The 19,223-nt window shown below is 44.0% G+C and overlaps 1 protein-coding gene across 1 annotated transcript; it reads left to right on the plus strand.

The window, feature by feature from the left end:
• Window positions 1–5,388: 5,388 nt before the first annotated feature.
• On the plus strand, window positions 5,389–9,348 carry hey1 (hes related family bHLH transcription factor with YRPW motif 1). Its single transcript, XM_033019247.1, has 5 exons — window positions 5,389–5,869; window positions 6,289–6,364; window positions 6,479–6,562; window positions 6,776–6,857; window positions 7,478–9,348. Exons 1-5 carry the CDS (start codon window positions 5,784–5,786, stop codon window positions 8,056–8,058), a joined length of 909 nt encoding a protein of 302 aa, XP_032875138.1. The 5' UTR covers window positions 5,389–5,783; the 3' UTR covers window positions 8,059–9,348.
• Window positions 9,349–19,223: the final 9,875 nt, after the last annotated feature.

The following is a 19,223-nucleotide window of genomic DNA, read 5'->3' on the forward strand; positions in this document are numbered from 1 at the left end:
ATAGATGAGGTTGGAGGAGATGCAGGTAAACCTCTGTCGCACCTGGAACGACTGCTTGGGTCCTTGAACGGAGTCGAGGGGGGAGGTAAAGGGACAAGTGTTGCATCTCTTGCGGTTGCAAGGGAAAGTGCCCGGGGTCCCTATGGACATTGACCTTGGTTGGCTTATACTTCCAGTGAATTTTCCAAACACTCCTCTTCCTCAATCAACTAAAGGCTGTATTGGCACTTTGAACATAGTGGTAAATTTCATCATATGCGCTGTAAACCAGGGTCGCAAGTGGGCAGCACAGTAGCGCAGGGGTAGAGCTGCTGTCTTATGGCACCAGAGACCAGGGTTTGATCCTGACTTTGGGTGCTGACTGTATAGAGTTTGTACATTCTCCCCATGACATTCTCCCATTTCTCCGGGTGCTCCGGTTTCCTCCTACACTCCAAAGACGTACACGTTTGTAGGCTAATTGGCTACAGTAAAATTGTATATTGTCCCTGGCGTGTAGGATGGTGTTAGTGTATGCGGTGATCACAGGTCGGTCAAGGACTCGGTGGGTCGAAGGGCCTGTTTCAATGATTCAATTACACTTTATTGTCACATGTAGGTAGGCACAGTGAGAGTACACAAAGAGTCGCCATGTGTTTGGCACCCACAGTTACAAAGTACACATTAAAGTCATGTTGGTCTCTCTTCGTTCTCTGAGGCCCACCCTCCCGCCAGCTCTGCGCTGTATCTCTAAAGTCTAAAGTGCTGGGTGTCAGTGAAAGTTGGGCACAGACATGTGGGGAGTGGCCCGTGTTTTCCAGGTTATCATTGTAACCCTTCATTGTTGGGGCAAGTGGGATGTAGCAGGGGAAGGTTGGTGGAAACGTATGGCAGCATGAGAGACTGATGTTATTAGGTTAGCTGTCCATTTCATGGGGGTGTGTGGGTGGGGAGAGATGGTGGCATATCATTGTCCTGCAGTTAACATTTCCATTTTAGGTCTGTCTTCCATTGTTACAGTGTTTGGAAAGATTGCTTTTCACAGGTTTGGTAGAGTATGAGCTCCATTTGTACTTTTGCATGGGTGTAGGTGTGGTGGGGATTGGATTGCTGTGGGGTACATTTAAGAAAACGACTAGATAGCTCACTTACACCAGCCTTGAAAAATTGAATCCTCTACAAAGTGCTTCATGTGAGCTAGTAACTCAAGAAAGCTCTGATCATAATAGGAAGTGAAAACAAATGGTGATGTGGATAATCTCTGGGTGTAGGCTCTTTCCCAGGAGGAAAGGAAATAGGGAGAAACCAAAAGTAATGCTACATTTAAAAAATGTTTTCAGTTGTACTCTCTGTGCCCACCTCCCTACGCCCACCCCACAGAACGCAGCCCTTGAACAGAATTAGTTTTGATGTTGATATTTTCAGATCAATTCAAAGTATTTTTACATTTTACAACTATGGATTTTTAAGCTTAAGGAAAAACAGTAGACCAATTAGGGTGGTCCTTCCAAGAAGTAATTACATTTCTCTCCCAATTCACAGATATGCTGCACTCCTCAGCTATTCAGTTATACACCTTCGCTCCATTTTCTATTCCACCACGGCACTTTCATCCCTGTTATTTTCCATGCTGATGCTTTTTTTCCCAATCCCAATGTTCAGACCTGCATTCTTCCTTCATCATCCCACTTTTTTGAAGCTGTCATTATTTCATTTCACGCAGACCCTCTTCTTCCCTTTGCTTACACTGACTGCTTCCCACCTCCCTGCCAAAGCCCTTCTTAGCATTTACATTTTCCGCTCCCATTCATTTCTTCCCTCTCCTTCCATTTCCTGCTTCCTTTACTTTCCACGGTCATCCATTCTCATCTTTCACTTCACTTTATTAACAGACTTCTTCCTCTCCTTGCTCACTTACTGCTATCTGTTTCACCCCATCCGCCAACAATATGTTTGACAAGAGCCCGGCTGCTGCACAGTGTAAACAGGAATTCTCCTGAGTGCAGAAGTTCCTGCTTACAAAATGTAGCAAGAGAATTCTTTCCACTATTGGCAGGATCTTTTCACAGTGGCGATGAAGAGGGGGGGGGGGGGTGATCCCGTCTCTATTAAAGGCAGAAGTGAGCACTGTTAAAGAGAGAAAGGCCAGGATCTGATTAACTGCAAGACAGTTACTTGCAGAATGGTGCTGAGGGGGGCTGCTTTTTGTTAGCAGACACTGATGCACTGTCAGCAGAAATGCTGGTAGTCACCATATAAGAAAACCTTTTCACAGTTAGAAGGATTCTAATGCCAAATCCTCCCGAGGTTTAAAAAAACTCATTTTCTGATTATCCTAATTATCTAAGAATGTTCATTCTATATTCTGTATCCTAAACTTTAGAACGGGAGATTGCAGAAGCCACAGTGACACCTATTTCTGGTGTCAATTTCTAGGCCTTTTCCTCCCATGCTCTTTTTTTCACCATATAATTAACACCTCCCGCTATAAAAGATAATCTTTGACCCTTGGATGCATTTTCTGTGATTGTTTGCCAAGAACGGAACCTTTAACAAAATGACTTGTTTGTTTAAGACTTAATTCACCATCCACTATTGCAGAATACGCCCTCATTGAAATGCAAGCTGTACAAGATATACATTATGATTGAATAAAACTTTTTAATTAAGTTATAAGTTAAAACAGATTTTGAACGATTCCTGGTTACATGTGCAATTAACAACAAGTTTAGGCATTCATAGTTCATATTGCTTGCACAAGTGAGAATAAAGGATAAACATTAAAAAAAAAAATATATATATATATATATGTATATTTATAAGCAATTTGTATAAACTCAGTTGGCACCCAAATCTGACAAACAGATTTACATGATGCAATTGGAAACTTCAAGCTCATGGCGATCAGAAACAAAGTTATTAAGCTTTGAGAAGAAAGGCTTGCTCAGTTCTTGGCAAACCTTTGTCGTGGTCTGAATTTGCTGACAGTCTTCCAGGAGCAATTCTAACTTCTGAACTCGGAATTGTCTCTAAAACTGCAACTTCCGGTTGTAACTTTTTATTCCTTCTTCTGAGACCATTTTTATGCATATTGTTGAGATGTTATCAGTCCAAATTTCTGCTGTGTACAACACGGAAAATAAGTAGATAGATGTTATGAATGCAATTCAGAATATTTCATTGGCATTCTAAGTAACAATTAGTTTATTTCTCTTTATCAAATGACTAAAAATTATTTTGTTGATGATTTAGGAGCAAAATTATGAAAGCAGTCAAGAATAAAGAACAAGGTACAGATAGTGATGTTTAAATATTACTGTGTTGACAGGCCAAGTTCACGTTAATAAAAAAATGATCTTGTGTATAATTCACTAAAATTGTTATGATTAGCTGGCAGATTATTATTTGTTTGGATTCAAGGAAACTGGTAAAAATCCCCTCATTCCCATCATAGTAACTTCTTCACTCTATGGAAAAGTTAAGACTTCATACATTTTCGTCTTAGCTGCTGGGCCTATCCTCATTATATTATTTCAAGTGACAATTGCTAATGATTTGTTATTCATATACCCTACCTAAACTAGAATGCTCACATAATTATCATACATTACCTGTGAAATCGAGAATGCATATGGTATACCCAAACACTATTATTCACTGCCTGAAGAATTTTGTGGGCATGATCCCTTCCTATACAAGCAGTTCTTCTAATCTAAACTCTTGGATAGACGGCCTGGGATTTTCTGGTGCTGCATTTACCTGCCAGTAAAATCTGCCATTAAAGTTAATTTGTGGAGAGTCAAGACCTAGCAAGCACAAACAGGGCAGACCCCCACGCCTATGTCAGTCGTACATTAGAACTTGGACTGCAGCTCAGCTGAGCCTAGCTTAGAGCTACTCACGAGGACCACCCATGTACATCTCAACTACAGGGGTTTATGGGCAACAACATTTTCTTTACCTTTGATGATCTCTGCATAATTCTACCAACTAATGTCATTTAGGTTTACACACGAAGGATGCCTGAAGACTGAAATGTGTATGGCACGGTATTTCTAATAAAATAATTGGTTTATCGGAAATTTGATCCACTCCAAATGGTTGAATGCAAAAATTGGAGCTGACGCTGCAGAACTCAGTGAGTGCCTCAATGTCAGAGGTGTGCTGTTTTGGGTGAGACAAGGCTGTCAACTCTGAGGTGATTGTCAAATAAGCCATGCCACAATTTCAATGAAACACACGAGACTTATTGTCTGCTGCTATTCTTTATGGCCAGGTCAATATTTACCCTTAAAGCAACATTGCCAAAACAGATCAAATGATTATTATTACATTTCTACTTGTGAAAAGTCATTGGGCAGAATCGACTGCCGCATTTCTCACAATACAAAGATGACTGCACGAAATCCTACAAAATGCAAATATTTATTTCTCTTCAACTTTCTTTACTCGTGTCGTGCTGAAAGCTGTCCGCCTGCACTTCCTTCGGCGCCATGGTTTAAGCTGCCAACTCAGTTCAGACGAAGGTTCTCAGTAGTTAATAGTTTCTCTTTTCATGGATTCTGCCTGCCTTGCTGTGTTTTGTTTCAGATTTACAACGTCTATAGCTTTCTTTTTGAATTACAGTTGAAACTGTGATGCTGCAAATCGCAAATGTCTATCATTTATTGACCCGCGATACCTTTTTTTTATTATCGTGCCACGACTTGGCATACGGATTCCGACAAAGACATATTTGCATTTCCTAACCATACCCGGCCCGGCGTACATGGCTATAAATACGGGCAGGGTGTTGCACCTCATAATCTTTGGAGGATGTTGCACTTCATCTTTGGGCCCCATAGCATCTTGTAGCTTCTGGGTAAACCATGATTTCTAACTGCTGTTTAGATCGGCTGACAGATTTATGCATGGAGCAAAGTTCTGCATTGCATGAAGTAAAATTCTACTTTGCATGAAGTGAAGTTCGGCATTGCATGACATTCTGCACTGCATGAAGTAAAATTCTGTATTGCATGGATTTAAGTTCAGTCATGATCACAATGAATGGCGGTGCTGGCTCGAAGGGCCGAATGGCCTCCTCCTGCACCTATTTTCTATGTTTCTAATTTCAATTCTGCATTGCATGAAGTAAAATTCTGCATTGCATGGAGTGAAGTTCTGCATTGCATGGTTCCCATCGCTAACCCTTTGTATAAATGAAACTGGAGAAGAGAAGGCGGGTTGCGTTGCCTTTCTGTCTCAGGAGTGCGGATGTCGCTATACAAAACGAGTGATGTGAGTGAGTTGGGCTGGTGCAAAGTGCACAATGAGTGAAGGCAGGGTGGGGAGGGGCGACGCTGCTGCTGGAGTTGGCTGGCGTGCCTCGGAGCGGGCTAATGTTACCGTTCACACGGTCGGCCGCAGACCGACAGTCGCCCAGGCCAATTGCTACTTTCATGCGAGCGCCGCCCGCCCGCCGCCGCAACTTTCCCACGACCCGCGCGTGTGTGACGGCGGAGCGCGCGGCCTGGGGCAGCGTTCTGAACCAATGGCAGCAGCGGCTCCTGGGGTAGCGCTCCCCCAGTGCAGGGCCCAGTTGTCAATCACCGGCCCCCAGAGCGCGAGCCCCGGGCAAAGGGGCGGTGCGATGTGTCAATCGCCGCCAGCGCTGGCTGGCGGGCGGGGGCTGACAGGTCAGCGGAGGAGTTGCTAAGTGCAATACCGTGGGAAAAGCCAGCAGTCTGCTGCAGGCAGCCGAGCGGGCAATATCTGCTGCAAGCTCCATTAATGTTACAGGGCACACGGGAACAATTGCACCAAACATGAAGAGAACTCACGATTATAGCTCGTCGGATAGTGAACTGGACGAAACGATCGAAGTGGAGAAAGAAAGTGCCGATGAAAATGGGTAATGCTTCATGTTAGTGGAATCTTAATAGGAATGATAGAGTTTATGCTGAAATCTGGAGGTTGAAAATATTTTATCTGGGGTATTTTAATTGTGGAAATATATTTTAACTGGAATATTTTAATTGTGGATATGTATTTTAACTGGCGTATTTAAATTGTGGATATGTATTTTAACTGGAGTATTTTATTTGTGGAAATTTATTTTAACTGGAATATTAATGCCAGGCGTTAAAACGATTATAAAATCTTTGCTCCGCAAAATTAATATTTCATTTCTGTATGTTGCGTCTCAGAATTTATTGGTTTATTCTTTAAACGGACCCCGGGCTGCAAGTTTCCAATTGAAGGAAACTACTTTTGCAGAAGTTTTGCACCTGTGATAAAATGCTGATTCCGCTTTACTGGATTGAATTTCAGGAACTCCAGCACGGCCACCGGCTCAATGTCCCCCAGCACCACTTCCCAAGTCCTGGCCAGGAAAAGGAGGCGCGGGGTAAGTTTCACACAAGAAACACCATCGCATTCGCTGCGTGAAGTCCGCACAAAAAAAACCTCACACGTGTCCTGCCTGAATAATTCCAATAAAAAAACCCTCTCTTTTATGTAGATCATAGAAAAACGTCGCCGGGATCGTATTAATAACAGCCTGTCTGAACTACGAAGACTGGTGCCCAGCGCTTATGAGAAACAAGTATGTGAAATATTTTTAATTGTTAATTAAAAGATGGCCTGGAACAAAATCGATTAAGGTGCTTAAGAAAAAAGTTATTTAAGTATTTCTTAGATTGATATAAAGCTGATTCACAATTTAAAAAAAGCACCGATGTAATAACTACATCGTGGAGCGTGTACGTGTATTTGCACAGTCAATTTCAACCGTTTAATTGTAACCACCTCTTGGCAGGGATCCGCCAAACTCGAGAAAGCAGAAATTTTGCAAATGACTGTTGATCACTTGAAGATGCTGCATGCGGCCGGTGGCAAAGGTAACAGTTTAAAATATATATATATGTCTTGTATACACTGACTACTTGAAGAATGCTGGACCCCCAGCTGAAATATGAGCTCTCGATTGAAATTGAAGTTCCTAACTTGCTTGTGTAGGGCTGTGAAGAACTTTAGAGAATAACTTCCTAACTCATAACTCGAAGCTTCACCAGTTTGATTTTCCCACCTCAGTTTAACTGTTATAAATTGAGCGAACGTTTACATATTTTATACAATTCCGGGAACTCACTTTAATTTTTTTTAAACGAGTGCTTTTAAGTTGATTTTGTTTTGATTTGAACTTTATTAATGTAGACTAACGGAAAATCAGTCTTGGATGGAACATAAAGATGTTCTAAAACCTTCCACCTTCCATTTTATTGAAGCTGCTCTAATTTATTCCTTATTGGCTCATTACCTACTTTGTCTGATTTTGCAGCTATGACTTTTTTTCCCATGTTACCATGTAAATGTAAATTATTGTTATTTTAGAATTGTGCAAATAGGATTTTTCTTGTAAGAAAGGCCCTTTGTGAGGAAAGCTTCAGAAGTCTCCAATAATGGCTACATGATTACTATTGTATTTCCAAAGCAAAATATGTTTTATTTGATTTTCTAGGTTATTTTGATGCTCATGCTCTGGCCATGGACTACCGCAGCCTAGGATTTCGCGAATGTCTGGCTGAAGTAGCTCGGTACTTGAGTATTATCGAAGGCCTGGAGAACTCCGATCCTCTCCGTGTTCGCCTGGTCTCTCACCTCAACAACTACGCATCTCAGAGGGAAGCTGCAAGCACTGCCCCCCCAAGCATTGGACATCTTTCCTGGGGCAATGGCTTCAGTCACCACCCACATCACCATCTGCATCCGCTCCTGATGCCACAGGTTGTCCATAACAATAGCAATACGGCTTCAACAGAGCCTCGCCATCAAACCAGGATCGGTGCTTCCTCACACACTGATACGTCTCCACATAGGGTGGCTCCTAATTGCAGTGTCGGTCCAGTCATACCAGTGGTTACCTCCTCCACCAAACTGTCCCCTCCTTTGTTCTCAATGTCATCCTTATCTGCATTTCCTCTGTCTTTCAGCACTTTCCCCTTGATTTCTCCCAGTACATTCAGTTCATCAGCTCAGACTCCAACGAACCACATTGGCAAGCCCTACAGACCCTGGGGGACAGAGATCGGCGCTTTCTAAAGACTGTTCTGAAGGATTTTCCTTCCTTAAACTGACAGAATTAGTGACTCTGTAGCTTAAACTCAGCTGAGCTGAGCTGTTGTCAACTTTACTGCCCTGGAATGTTCAGGATATTCTTTGAGTTTACTGCTGGCAAAAAGTGTATAACTTCACAGTCTGAAGTTCTGTGAACCAAGCTATCTAGATTGCCTCTTTAGCTCAGTGTTATAAATAATATTCAAAATATTTTCACGTGAGCATTTTGATCCCTTCATTGTTGAAGTGTTCAGTTGCAAGGTTCGAGAAGTTCATATTACTGTTGAGATTAGTCTAAACAAGCTCTGCTACTTTCTGTCAAGTCTTGAGAGATCTTTTCAGACATCTTTATTATCAGCTTCCTTGAAGCTTTGAGTATAAAGTTATTCAATTTTTAAAGAAGTCTAATATAAAAAATTGGATTAAATGTATATGTCTTGTCACTTAAATCCTATTGTTTATTCCCCAAAAAGAATAGTTAGTAAAGTTTTAGAAAGGATACATCTTTTAAATCAAGTTAAGTTGATTAGCAATATTAATAAGAAATTTGGATTGCAAGCGCTTTTGTGTGTATTTGCGTGTGACTGCTTGGGTATGTTTGTGTGTATGAGTGTGAGGTTCCTGTGTGCATGCGTGGACAATGTGTGCATTATTGTATGTGCGCACATGCATGCAGGCATTATTTTGCTCGTGTGTTTGCACACGTGATAGATTATTTGTATGGGTGTATGCATGGGTGAATACACATGAGGATTTGTTTGTGTGGCCGAGTGTGTGTTTGCATGCATGAGTCGAGGTTAGGATATGCATTTTGCTTATGAGATTGATTTAAACGTTGCCTGAAAATATTAACTTACTACCCTTCAAATATTTCAAACAGCAATCTCTATAATCAACAGTGACATCCTACATCTATTTATTATGTACTGCATCTGTACATGAGAAACTATAAGGTCAACATTACATGCCTTAAACACAATAAAATCTAAAAACTAGGTTAATTTGATAAGCTCAATATGCTGGCACTTTAGTTACTAAATAAAGTGCTTAAGTAATGTAGATTTTAATCTTTACAGTGATATTTTATATTTTATGTTGCATAATGGAGCGAGGACAAATCAGATTTCCAGCTTTGTTTCTGTGAGCACTTTCCAGTGCTGAAGCCATTAATTTTTGGACGGTAAAGAAAGCTGTCGTGTTCGGTTACAGTGTTCTGGTGTGTGTTGACAATACTAAACAGAAGAAATAATAAACTACAAGTGCAATTGAAGATAATTTCTTGTTTGTGTGTCTTCTTTACTAAGACTCATTAAAGCTTGCAAACCCTGATTGTTAGTATGAATGTATTTAATCCGGTATATATAACCGTGGATTTCCAGGTTTCAATGCATTATTGGAAACTTCCATGACTCAAGCAATGAAAACAGCATTGACCACTTCCAAATCAGTTTATATATCACTATATTTTAACTCTGTAGTAGGACCAGTTTGAAATTGCATTTACTTATTTCTGTAAGCCAGCCAAGTGATTGATGGATATAGGTGAGGGTTTTTTTGATTATCCCCTAATCTGTATCTAACTCATCTGTTTCCACCTATCGCTTGCTACTTTGTCCCACTCCCACCTCTTTTCCAGCTTTCTCCCCCCCACCCACCACAATCAATCTGAAGAAAGGTCCCAACCTGAAATGTCACCTATTTATTTTCTCCGGAGATGCTGCCTGACCCGCTAAGTAATTCCAGCACTTTGTGTTCATAGTCAGCAAGGCTTTATTTGTGTTTAACTGATTAATTTTTTCAATGAAGTGATTTAGTGTGTTGATGAGGGTAACGTGGTTCAAAGAGTGACCCTGAACTTCAGTAAGGCCTTTGACAAGGGACTATGTGGGGGGCTGGTCAAAACTTAAGCAACCATGAGACCCAGAGCAATTTCACAAAATGGATCCAAAATTGGCTTATGATGGGAAGAAGTCGTAATGTTTGAGAGTTTTGTTTCTGCGTTTGGAAGCTGGAAGTGGTGAACTTCAGGAACATTCCAATACTTTTTTTTTCTGCGTACGCCAATGATCTGGTTATCAACGTAGGAGATATGGTGAGAAAGGTTACAGATAACATGAACGTTGATGAAGGCATTGATAATGGAGGAGTGTAGTCTTTGGCTACACAATTATAATAATAATAATATATTTTATTGTCATTGCACATAGGTGCAACGAGATTTGGTATGCAGCTTCCATCCGCTCGTTATAACTTGAAAAGAACTAATAAAATTTAGATACACCGAGAAACATGATTTATTAAAAATAAAGAGAACAGTAAAACAGTCTAAAGTGCAAATATGTCTGTGCCGGGTCGATGTGCGTGAATACAGTTCATGGGGGTGGGGGGGGGGGGACACTCAGCAGGGCCGGTTCAGAGCAGCGATAGCTCTGGGGATGAAGCTGTTCCTGAGTCTGGAGGTGCGGGCGTAAAACGCCTTGTAACGTCTGCCGGAAGGTAGGGGTTCGAACAGATTATTACAAGGGTGTGAGGAGTCTTTGTGGATGCTGACGGCCTTCCTGAGGCACCGTGTGTAGTAGATGCCCTCCAAGGCTGGTAGCTGTGACCCAATAATCCGCCCTGTGGACACCGTGCTGAAGAGCTCTCCCCGCCTCCGTGCAGCTGAGATACCACACAGAGATGCCATACGCTAATATGCTCTCTGGTGCAGCGGTAGAAGGTTGTCAGCAGCTGTTGGGGCAGACCAGTCTTTTTCAATGTTCTCAGGAAGAACAGTCGTTGCTGTGCCTTGACCAGCAATGGTGGTGGTGGACCATGTGAGGTCCTCCGAAATGTGTGTGCCCAGAAACATAAAGCTGGACACTCTATCCACACTGTCCCCGTAGATAGAGTTTGGGGCGTATTCCCCATTTTGTGTCCTGAAGTCGATAATCAGCTCCTTGGTCTTGGAGGTGTTTAGTAACAAGTTGTTACGTGAGCACCAGTCCGCCAGGTTCTGCACCGCCGGTCTGTATTTTGTTTCATCACCGTTGGTGATCTGCCCGATCACCTTTGTGTCGACTGCGAACTTGACGATGGTGTTGGTGTCGAATGCAGGAACACAGTCGTGTGTGAAGAGTGAGTAGAGCATGGGGCTCAGTACACAGCCCTGTGGTGTGCCGGTGCTGAGGGGGATAGTGGAGGACAGGTGCGGGTCCAGTCTTACTGCCTGCGGTCGCTCCGTCAGGAAATTCAGGATCCAGTCGCATATTGGCGAGCTGAGGCCTAGCTGGTGAACTTTGGTGGAGAGCTTGGTGGGGATGACCGTGTTGAAGGCAGAGCTATAGTCTATGAAGAGCATCCTCATGTAAGTGCCCTGTCTTTGCAGGTGAGTCAGGACAGTGTGAAGAGCCAGAGAGATGGCATCCTCTGTGGTTCTATTTGCCCTGTATGCAAATTGATGTGAATCCAGTGAGGCAGGGATGCTGGATTTGATGTCAGCCTTTCAAAGCACTTCATGGATATTGGTGTTAAGGCAACCGGACGGTAGTCGTTCAGGTTGGAGATTTTTGACTTTTTCGGCACCGGCACTATGGTAGCTGACTTCAGGCACTTGGGGACCGTTGCCAGAGGTAGAGACAGGTTAAAGATCCTCGTGAATACCTCAGCCAGCTGTACAGCACAGTCCTTTAGTACCCTTCCTTGGACTCCATCTGGGCCTGCAGCCTTGCGTGGATTGATCCTACGCAGAGCGCACTGTACCACCTGAGTGCTCAGCGTTAAGACCAGTCCCTCCGCCATGGCCGGGGTTATTCCACCCCTGGTGTTGCCAGTTTCGAAGCGGGCAAAGAAGGTGTTTAGCTCGTTTGCCAGTGTGATATTACTGTGGGAGCAGGCGGGGCTGCTCTTGTAGTCAGTGATGTCCCTGACACCCTGCCACATGCTTCTGGTGTCCACGGTATTGAAGTGGTCTTCCACCCTTTGCCTGTGATGCCTTTGTCTTTGTGATGTGATGTTGATGTCTTTGAGTATGACAAGTTGAATTTAATCCTACAAATTGTGAGATGATGTGCTTTGTGAGCACAAATAAGAGTGGGATATATACATTGATTAATGGAATTTTTAATAGTACTGAATGGCCAAAGGGTCCCTGGGGTACATGTCCAAGAATGCATGATGACAGCAGCACAAGTTGATAACGTAAATAAGAAGATACATTGGATACTCGTCTCTATTTGCTGGGTCATAGAATATAAGAGCAAAGGAGTTATGGTACAGCAATAGAAAACTCGGAGAATGGGTGTGCATTGGTGCTAGGAAAGAGGGGAATTGGTGGTAAAGAAGATAAAAACAAAAAAAAATTGAGGTGAGATGAACATGCTGAGAACATTCTTGTCCAAACTGGCTGGGAATAGTCAGCATCTGAGAGAAAAACAGAGCTAACTGCACCCTAGTCAAGGAACGTTTGTTATTAATGAGCTTGATAGTTTAGATCGTTTGGAGATAGTTTAAAGATACAACATGGAAACGGCCTTTAGCCCACTGAGTTTGTACCGACCACCGATCACCCGTTCACATTAAGTTCTATGTTATCCTACTTTCTCTTTCACACTAGAGGAAACCGACAGAGGCCAATTAAGCTACAAACTCACATGTCTTCGGGACATGGGAAGAAACCAAAGGACCTGTCACAGGGAAATGTGCAAAGTTTACACAGACAGCGTCCAAGGTCAGGAAGGAACCTGGGTCTATGACGACTGGGTCACTGCACTAACCATTGATCAGAACTATTCAATGTTGTTCATATGAAGAGTTGTCTCGCTCTAACGTGGAAAATTGCCGGGGAGATTTGGAGATTTGGAGATTGAACTGATATAATTGTTAGCCAGGTATCATGGAAGAATGGTTTTATTGGAAATTCTTTTAACTTGTGCCTGTATTATGAAGTTGTTCTAGTTCGAACCTCTTTCCCTTCTTTTCTGACAGTATTAATTTGGCTGGTTGACTCTAGTTTTTCTGCACCTGCAACACAAGTTTATGTGGTCTCTTCACAGCTGCTAACTCACTGACCCCCTAAGTGTTTGGAATATTTTTCCTGATTTCATTCATTCATTCAACTCAATATGTGCATTCACTTCGCCCTCTGCTGGCTAAACTCATTACTTTTGCCTTTGGCTCCCTTGCTTTGTAGCATCTTCCCATTGCTGCTCCACTGTGGGAAGGCAATATTTCTCCTCCTCTTGACCTCCAGAGATGTAACCTAGAGCCAAGCTCCAGACACAGTCTGCCATATCCTGCCACAGTGTTCTTCCAGTGGTGGAGCACCCTTGCTGTTCCAGGTAGCACGTTGGATGATCGCTGCCTATTTCCACTGATGTCCTCTGCTTCAGATCTTGAGCAGCATGAACCAGCAGCAACAGTGTTGGCTGGATACCACAGGCTTGGAAATGAAGCAGGAATGTTCAGTGCAATCTCCACTATCTCACAGGGAAGGGCAGGGGTATAAAGTGGGAACAAACTGTACATTTGTGAATCTCTTTTGTAGGCCTAACAACATCCTTCTTGAACTTGCCCCAGCTTGAATCTGTCAGGGTTGAAAATAATAGGCTGGAAGTTGCTGACACACACATCAATTCTGCATGGGACTGTATGAATGCAGGAGTCCCTAACTTGCCAACAGAGCTCCTATGGCAGTTTCCCTAATGTGCTTTGTTGCTGAATCTTGCCCGGAGTTTAACAGGAAAGCACAACCCATATAGAATTTGGCAGCTGGAGTTCTTCCGATAGAGACTATGCCAGATAAGAAGCTAAAAATCTGTTCACGTGCAAGGAAATGTTACAGCTACAAGGAGAAAAAAAAGAAGAATGTCAGTAATGTTTCTTTAATTATTTGTAAATCAAATCAACTGCAGACGCTGGAAATTTGTAAATGTTGGAAATACGCAGTAGATCAACCATCGTTTGGGTGGGTGGGGGGAGAAACATAGGTACTGATTCAAGTTGAAGACTCCGTTTTTCTTTTCACAGATGCTGCCTGATTCACTGAGTGTTTTCAGCATTTAATGTTTTTATCCCGTTAACCTTTTCTTTTGTGTACATTTTTAAATTATTTAAAAGGCATTTTAAGATATAAGAATATTTAAAATCGAATAATTAACAATTTTGGTGTTTATTTGACTTTAATTGATATTGATAAGACTTAACACTTTCAACTTTTGGCAAATTGGCAGATGCAGCTTTATCATCTGTCAAAGACTTTTACAGTAATTTTGTGGGCGGGTCACCCTCCTTTTGACCAGATTACACCTGTGCCTTGGTACATATGACAATAAACTAAACTAAATTAAGGAAAGCCCTGTGGTCACAGAAACATAATCTGTCAAGATGTGGATGCTTTTGACCAGCGAGTAACGTTTATGGAAGTAGAGAAAATAAATGCAGGCAAATTGTTTGTCTCAGCAGTGAGTGTGGACAGTGAGCCCCACTCAGATAAATACATCTTATAGACACAAAAAGCTGGAGTAACTCAGCGGGACAGGCAGCATTTCTGGAGGTAAGGAATGGGTGACGTTTTGGGTGGAGACCCTTCTTCAGACTAGTCAGAGGAAAGAGAAACGAGAGAGATAGACGATGATGTAGAGCGATAAAGAACAATGAATGAAAGATATGCAAAAAAGTAACGATGATAAAGGAAACAGGCCATTGCTAGCTGTTTGTTGGGTGAAAACGAGAAGCTGGTGCGACTTGGGTGGGGGAGGGATGGAGAGAGAGGGAATGCCGGGTTACTTGAAATGAGAGAAATCAATATGCATACCACTGGGCTGTAAGCTGCCCAAGCAAAATATTAGATGCTGTTCCTCCAATTTGCATTTATCCTCACTCTGGCAATGGAGGAGACCCAGGACAGAAAGGTCAGTGTGGAATGGGAAGGAGAATTAAAGTGTACTAGACAAAGTGCAGACCCGTTGGGTCAGTTCCCCCAATGTGCGGTTGCCGTGGGGGGAAGGGGAGGGGGGGTGGGGGTGGCATGTGGCGTCACACACACTAACTACCACCCCGCACACACGCTAATGACCCACCTTGATATTATATTAATATTATTAATCTGCTCCTTTTACCCCATAACCGCCCTATCCACTGACGCATAGCCGTCAACTCGCAGGCGTGTCTAGAAATGGAGGGGGGGGGGGTACAAAGTGAGGGCAGAGAGAGAATGGGGAGAGACAGAGAGAGAGGGGCAGACAGAAGGGCAAGAGACAGAGGGAGAGGGGGCTGGAGGAGAGGAGGAGAGTGGGTGGGTGGGTGAGGGGGGGAGGGTAGGAGAGGAGGGAGATGGGGAGAGAGTGGGGAGGGGGAGATGGGGAGAGAGTGGGGAGGGGGAGATGGGGAGAGAGTGGGGAGGGGGAGGAGAGGTGAGGGGGGAATGGAAAGAGAGGGATGAGGATGGGGGGAGAAGAGGAGAGCGGGGAGGGTGAAGGGGGAGACAGGGGCAGGGGAAGGGGGTGGTAGAGGGGAGAGGGGGGAAGGGTGGGCGAGAGGGGTAGAGATGGGTGGGGGAAGGGGAGGGGAGAGGAGAGGAGAAGAGGGGGAGGTGAGAGGAGAGGGGTGGGGGAGAAGAGGGGAGAGGGAGAGGGGAGGAAGAGGGGGAGGGGAGAGGTGGAGAGAGAGTAGAGGGGGAGAGAGAGGAGAGGGAGTGGAGGGGGTGAGAGGGGAGGGAGGAGAGAGAGGAGGGGGAGAGAGAGAGAAGGGGAGAAAGAGAGAAGGGGAGAAAGAGAGAAAGGGGAGGGAGAGAGGAGGAGGGGGGAGAGAGAAGGGGGGGGGGGGCGAGAGAAAAGGGGAGGGTGGGGGAAAGGCACGGGGGTGGAATGGAGGGAGGGAGGGGGAGAGATCTCCCACCCCTGTCCCATTGTGATATCATATGTAAATGAGACCCATTGTGATTGTGCATCTGTGAGATGGCACTGTGACTCATGCAGCAGTTGGTTTTAGTGGGACCACGTGAAGGTTCCAATCTCCCACCCCTGTCCCATTGTGATGTCATATCATATGCAAATGAGATCCATTGTGATTGGACATCTGTGAGACAGCGATTAAGCTGTTGCAGAGCAAGCTAAGCGAAGAGAAGCAAAAAACTGCAGATGCTGGAAATCGGAAACTAAATCAGCCAATTCTGGAATTACTCAGCACGGCAAACAGCATCAAAAGGGAGTGAAACTCAGATGGCACTTCAGATCAAGGGCTCTGGCAGTGGAGTGAATCCATTTTTGAGATTGGATTGGTGCCAATAATCATGATCCCACTGCTGCTAGGGGATAGGAGGGGGGTAGGGAGGGGAAAGGAGTTATTGAGGGAGGGAGTGACTTAGGGTAGGGGAAAGGAGAGGGAGGGAGAGGTGAGGGAGGGATTGGTGGAGGGGAGGAGGAGAGGGGAAAGAAGAGGGAGGAGGAAGAGGAGGGGGAGGGGGATGAGGGGAAATGAGCTGCACCTGTGCAGTTGGGGGCTATGGGCGAATGGTGGAATATTGCGTTGGGGAACTGGTAAGTGGTGGAATATTGCATTGGGGGAGCAGACCCAATGGGTCTGCACTTAGTCTAGTACCTTATAAATATTTGGTTTGCTCATCCAAATCATTGATGTACACCATGAATAGTTGCAACCCAAGCATCAATCTTTGTCATTACTCACTAATCTCTGCCTGTCACCCCAAGGCAGTCCCTTTACGCTCCGCTCTCTGCTTCCCAAACATCAACCAAGTTTCAATCCCTTCCATTTCTCGCAACAGTCAGTTCAGGTTTTAAGAGAGTGACTCCGTGCTCTCCTACCAAGGAGGCAGAGCATACGACAGGAGTTTCTGGACACTCAGCTCATTAACTTTCGCCTGTTAGTGAGTAGAACCCAGTCTTTTTTTATTATTATTATTATTATTATTATTATTATTATTATTATTATTATTATTATTATTATTATTTTTTTTTTTTTTTTTTAACCGAAAGTAATCTTAATCAACTATTTACAAAATGATATGTACAGTACAAAAATACAAACAAACCCACCACTCCAATACAAAAGAAAGCAAATATTCTTAAATATTAAATATTGAATTACTATTTCCCCATCCTTATTGAGGAACCATTCACTCCCCGCAATGCCCAACTGTCCTGGAATTCCCCCAGGGCGCCCGTGGACAGTGCCTCAAAAACCAATCTTGCTGCAGGTGTTTTCCTGCTGAGTTGATATTTCACGCTGGGAATACGCAGCACGGATATGCCCTTCACTTATTTAAATATTAGTCCTGACGTAGAGAAAAAAAATGTTTAGGTTGCAAAAAGGTGTTAATTAAAAGAACATGATTTCAACATTTCCTTGAGAATATCTTCCACTGCGAGGAATTCTTTACACTCTGTGGAGTGTTTGCTATGGGAAGGATGTAATTAAATTGGAAAGAATTCAGAGAAGATTTATGAGGATATTGCTAGGATTCAAAGACCTGAACTACAGGGTGGGACTGGACAGGCTCGGACTATATTCTTGGAGTGCAGGGAGCTGTGGGGGTGGTCTTTTAGAGATGTATAAAATAATGAGGGGGCTAGATAGGATGAAGGCTGGGTATCAAGAAGCAAAGGATGTAGATTTAAGGTGAGAGGGGCAGGATTTAATAGGAACCTAAGGGGCAACCTTTTCACTAAGATGATGGTGGGTATATGGAACGAGCTGCCAGAGGAGGTAGAAGAGGCAGGTATTATGACCACCAGGGGCGGAAGACCACCAGGGGCGCCGGGGAGATGGCAGCCCTGCCGGCAGTCTGTTCGTTTTTTCATCTTTTTGTTATTTTTTGCATTTGTTAAAAGTTTGTTTTAATGTACTTCGGTTTGTTTTATGAGGGGGGAGGGGGTGGGGATCGGGGGAAACTTTTTTTTCAAGTTCCTACTTTCCCGGAGATGTGATCAATTTTTGGATCACATTCTCCGAGCTCTGCGGCCTACCATCGCTGGAGCTGGAGGCCTCCTCGGACTGTTGTGAGCCCAACCGCGGGGCCCAGACTTAACATCGGAGCGGATTCCTTGCCTGGGATCGCTTCCACCGTGGCCTGCGGACTTACCATCAAGGGCTCGCAGTCTCGGGAGAGGCTTGTCAGGAGCTCCAACGCCACAGAAGGTTCGACCAGCCCCGACGCGAGGTTCGATCACCCGGCATGGGGGTGCTGACAACCCCCCGATGCAGGACCTGAAGCCTCAACGCGGAGGGCCCGAACGCTGCCAGCTACGGGAGTCAAGGCTGTCCCGTCAACGGAGGGCTCGTGGCCCCTGACCGTGGAAGAAAAAAAGGAAAGACTTGAACTTTATTTCACCTTCCATCACAGTGAGGAATGTGCAGGAGTCACTGTGGTGGATGTTCATGTTAAAATGTGTTTTTGAGTCTGTTGCTTTTAACCATATAACCATATAACCATATAACAATTACAGCACGGAAACAGGCCATCTCGGCCCTACAAGTCCGTGCCGAACAATTATTTTCCCTTAGTCCCACCTGCCCGCACTCATACCATAACCCTCCATTCCCTTCTCATCCATATGCCTATCCAATTTATTTTTAAATGATACCAACGAACCTGCCTCCACCACTTCCACTGGAAGCTCATTCCACAGCGCTACCACTTTCTGAGTAAAGAAGTTTCCCCTCATGTTACCCCTAAACTTCTGTCCCTTAATTCTGAAGTCATGTCCTCTTGTTTGAATCTTCCCTATTCTCAAAGGGAAAAGCTTGTCCACATCAACTCTGTCTATCCCTCTCATCATTTTAAAGACCTCTATCAAGTCCCCCCTTAACCTTCTGCGCTCCAGAGAATAAAGACCTAACTTAACCATATAACAATTACAGCACGGAAACAGGCCATCTCGGTCCTACAAGTCCGTGCCGAACAATTATGTTCCCTTAGTCCCACCTGCCTGCACTCATACCATAACCCTCCATTCCCTTCTCATCCATATGCCTATCCAATTTATTTTTAAATGATACCAACGAACCTGCCTCCACCACTTCCACTGGAAGCTCATTCCACACCGCTACCACTCTCTGAGTAAAGAAGTTCCCCCTCATGTTACCCCTAAACTTCTGTCCCTTATTCAACCTTTCTCTGTAACTTAGTTGTTGAAACCCAGGCAACATTCTAG

This window comes from Amblyraja radiata, chromosome 4 (genome assembly GCF_010909765.2).
Source record: "Amblyraja radiata isolate CabotCenter1 chromosome 4, sAmbRad1.1.pri, whole genome shotgun sequence".
Classification (NCBI taxonomy): domain Eukaryota; kingdom Metazoa; phylum Chordata; class Chondrichthyes; order Rajiformes; family Rajidae; genus Amblyraja; species Amblyraja radiata.